The sequence below is a fragment of the Echinops telfairi genome, unplaced genomic scaffold, assembly GCF_000313985.2.
Source record: "Echinops telfairi isolate 266 unplaced genomic scaffold, ASM31398v2 ScPeMD7_443;HRSCAF=831, whole genome shotgun sequence".
NCBI classification, from domain to species: Eukaryota; Metazoa; Chordata; class Mammalia; order Afrosoricida; family Tenrecidae; genus Echinops; species Echinops telfairi.
In genome coordinates, this window is record NW_022104341.1 from 13,210,546 (window position 1) to 13,213,243 (window position 2,698).

Sequence of the window (2,698 nt, forward strand, 5' to 3'; positions counted from 1 at the left end):
TAAGAGTTGCTTAAAGAAAAATATTTAATATAATTGTTCTTATCAGAGATTATAATCATGAACATCTTAGTAGATGGTTCTTTGATCAGAAAACAGTGACAATTAAGTTCTCATAGCTCAAAAATTATAATCAATACCAGAACTAAACATGACACATGGTAAAATGTAACTTCAATTATCTTATTTGCATCATATACACACAGAAGAGCAAAACCAAAAGCAAACACACACACACACACACACACACACACACACACACAGACACTAACCCATGGTTTGGCGCAATTCCATTTTCTATTGTTAAACAATCATGCTCTTTCTTTTCTTTATCATCATCTAGAGACTCCTCAGATCTAGAAAACAGAAAATCAAAGTTGATCATACAGGATCTTATTTTTTCAAACATGGCATTATAAAAAGTTTCATAATAAAAGATTTCAAGCATTTCTCAAGCAAAGACCAATGAACATACGGGGAAGTAACAGAGAGCTTTCATGGAATACTTCTTTTTTGGACACTATACTAAACAATTTACAACAAACCTATGAAGACGGTATAATTCTTATTAACCAAAAAGAAATTAAATATTTACCTGGAGAGTCTGTTAAAATGCAGACTGCTAGGGCCTTTCTTACCCTTAGTTCCAAGTTTCTGATTCACTAAGCTGGGGGCTCCAAAATTTGTATTTCACACAAGATGTAGATGGTCCTGGACCATAGTTAGCACATTTGTGAATGTAATACAATTAACAGAGTCACAGCTAGACAGCTGGCCCTGAAATATCAATCTTTGATTTCACTGGACATGACTAAATAGGACAACTTGCTATGTTTAATAAATTCTAGCCACCTTCCCTCCACTTGAATGTAAAGGGAGTCAAGTGAAAAGATGAATGCTTTTCACCCAACTGCCTTCACATTAAATTCTAATAAGCCTAGGAACCCTGATGGCATAAGAGTTAATTAAGCACTAGACTGCTAAAGTTGGCAGCTTGAACCCTTCAGGGTTCAATGTGACAAATGACCTGGTGATCTACATCCTTAAGGATTACAGCCACAAAAACCCTGACAGTGGTTCTCAATCTTCCTAATGTCGCGACCCTTTCAAACAGTTCATGATGTGGTGACCCCCGACCATAAAATTATTTTCGTTGCTACTTCCTAACTGTAATTTTGCTACTGTTATGAATCAGTCGACCTCTGTGAAAGGGTCGTTCGACCCCCAAAGGAGCTGCGACCCACAGGTTGAGAACTGCTGCCCTATGAGATAGTTCTATTTTGTCATATAGGGTCACTACAAGTCATATTTGATTTCAGAACCCAACAATACAGTAATAACAACCCTAAACTAGCACTTAGGTTCCTGAGTGGATTCTGATTCATAGTGACTCTATAGTATAGGTAAGGGTTAAACTGCCCCTGCAGTTTAAGACTGAGACTGTAACCATTTACAAGAGTAGACTGCCTCATCTTTCTCCTGTGGAGCTGCTAGTGGATTAAAACTGATGACCCTGCTGTTAACAACCCAACAGTACCCACTATACCACCAGGGCTCCTATTAGGAATCCCTGGGTAGCACAAATGGTTGAGTACTTGATTACAGGCTGGAAAGGTTTACAGTTCCAGCACACCCAGAGGTGCCTAGGCTTCTGAAAGGTCAGTCTTGAACACCCAATGAAGCAGTCTACTCTGCACATGGGGTCACATGTCAAAAGCACCCTGAAAACAATATCAAAGGCATCTTTTAAAATACATTAGATTAAAAGAAACTTGTATCATTTACTGTTTCAAATTCTTTACTTTTTAATATAAAAATGATCCAGTAACAATATAACTGATACGTTAAAATGTTAGGAAAATCTATCTATATACCTTTTCTTTTTTTCCGTGTTTGATGGCGATAGAGAGTGAACTTGATCTTGCTCTTTCGCAAATTCAACAACTAAAGTATGACCTAAAAGTTTCAGTTGATGGAGTCTTGTCAGTGCCTTCAAAAAGAAAAATGAGAGAATAAAAAAGATGAGGGTTTGATGATGCGATAAAAATCACTTGTTACGAGACCATATGCTAAATAGTTGATACATTTGGTTGTTGACAGTCTTCTTTGGCTACTTATTTACCTAAACTTCTAGAGAGGTAATTTTTTAATTTTGCATTAAACGATTGATTTCTAACACTCAGAAAAACTAACACCTACCTAAATTTTCTAATCCATCAGTCACACAACCGAAAATAGTAATAAAACTCTCTAGTCCCCGAAGAAAACTGATGGTGCTCGCCTATCAAAAGATATAGCATGTGGGGTCTTAAAGGCTTGAAGGTAAACAAGCTGCCATCTAGCTCAGAAGCAACAAAGCCCACATGGAAGAAGCATACCAGCCTGTGGGATCATGAGGTATTGAAGGGATGAGGTATCAGGCATCATCAGAACAAAAATATCTTATCATAATGAATGAGAGGGGGAGTGCGGAGTGGAGACCCAAAGCCCATTTGTAGGCCACTGGACAACCCCTTAAAGAAGGGTCTGGGGGGATGGGGGGGAACTAGCAAGTCAGGGTGCGATGTAGCATATGCTTCTTCCTCCCCCACTATCATGATCCCAACTCTACCCTACAAATCTGGCTAGACCAGAGGATGTACACTGGTACAGATAGGAACTGGAAACACAGGGAATTCAGGGTGGATGATCCCCCCCCTTC

At 38.7% G+C, this 2,698-nt stretch overlaps 1 protein-coding gene across 1 annotated transcript in view; it reads right to left on the reverse strand.

Moving 5' to 3' along the window:
• The window catches only part of RNPC3 (RNA binding region (RNP1, RRM) containing 3), a 27,612-nt gene that overhangs the window by 19,480 nt on the left and 5,434 nt on the right, over positions 1–2,698 (reverse strand). The window contains 2 exon segments of the mRNA XM_045292022.1: positions 270–353; positions 1,872–2,047. Coding sequence (XP_045147957.1) covers positions 270–353; positions 1,872–2,047 — 260 coding nt within the window.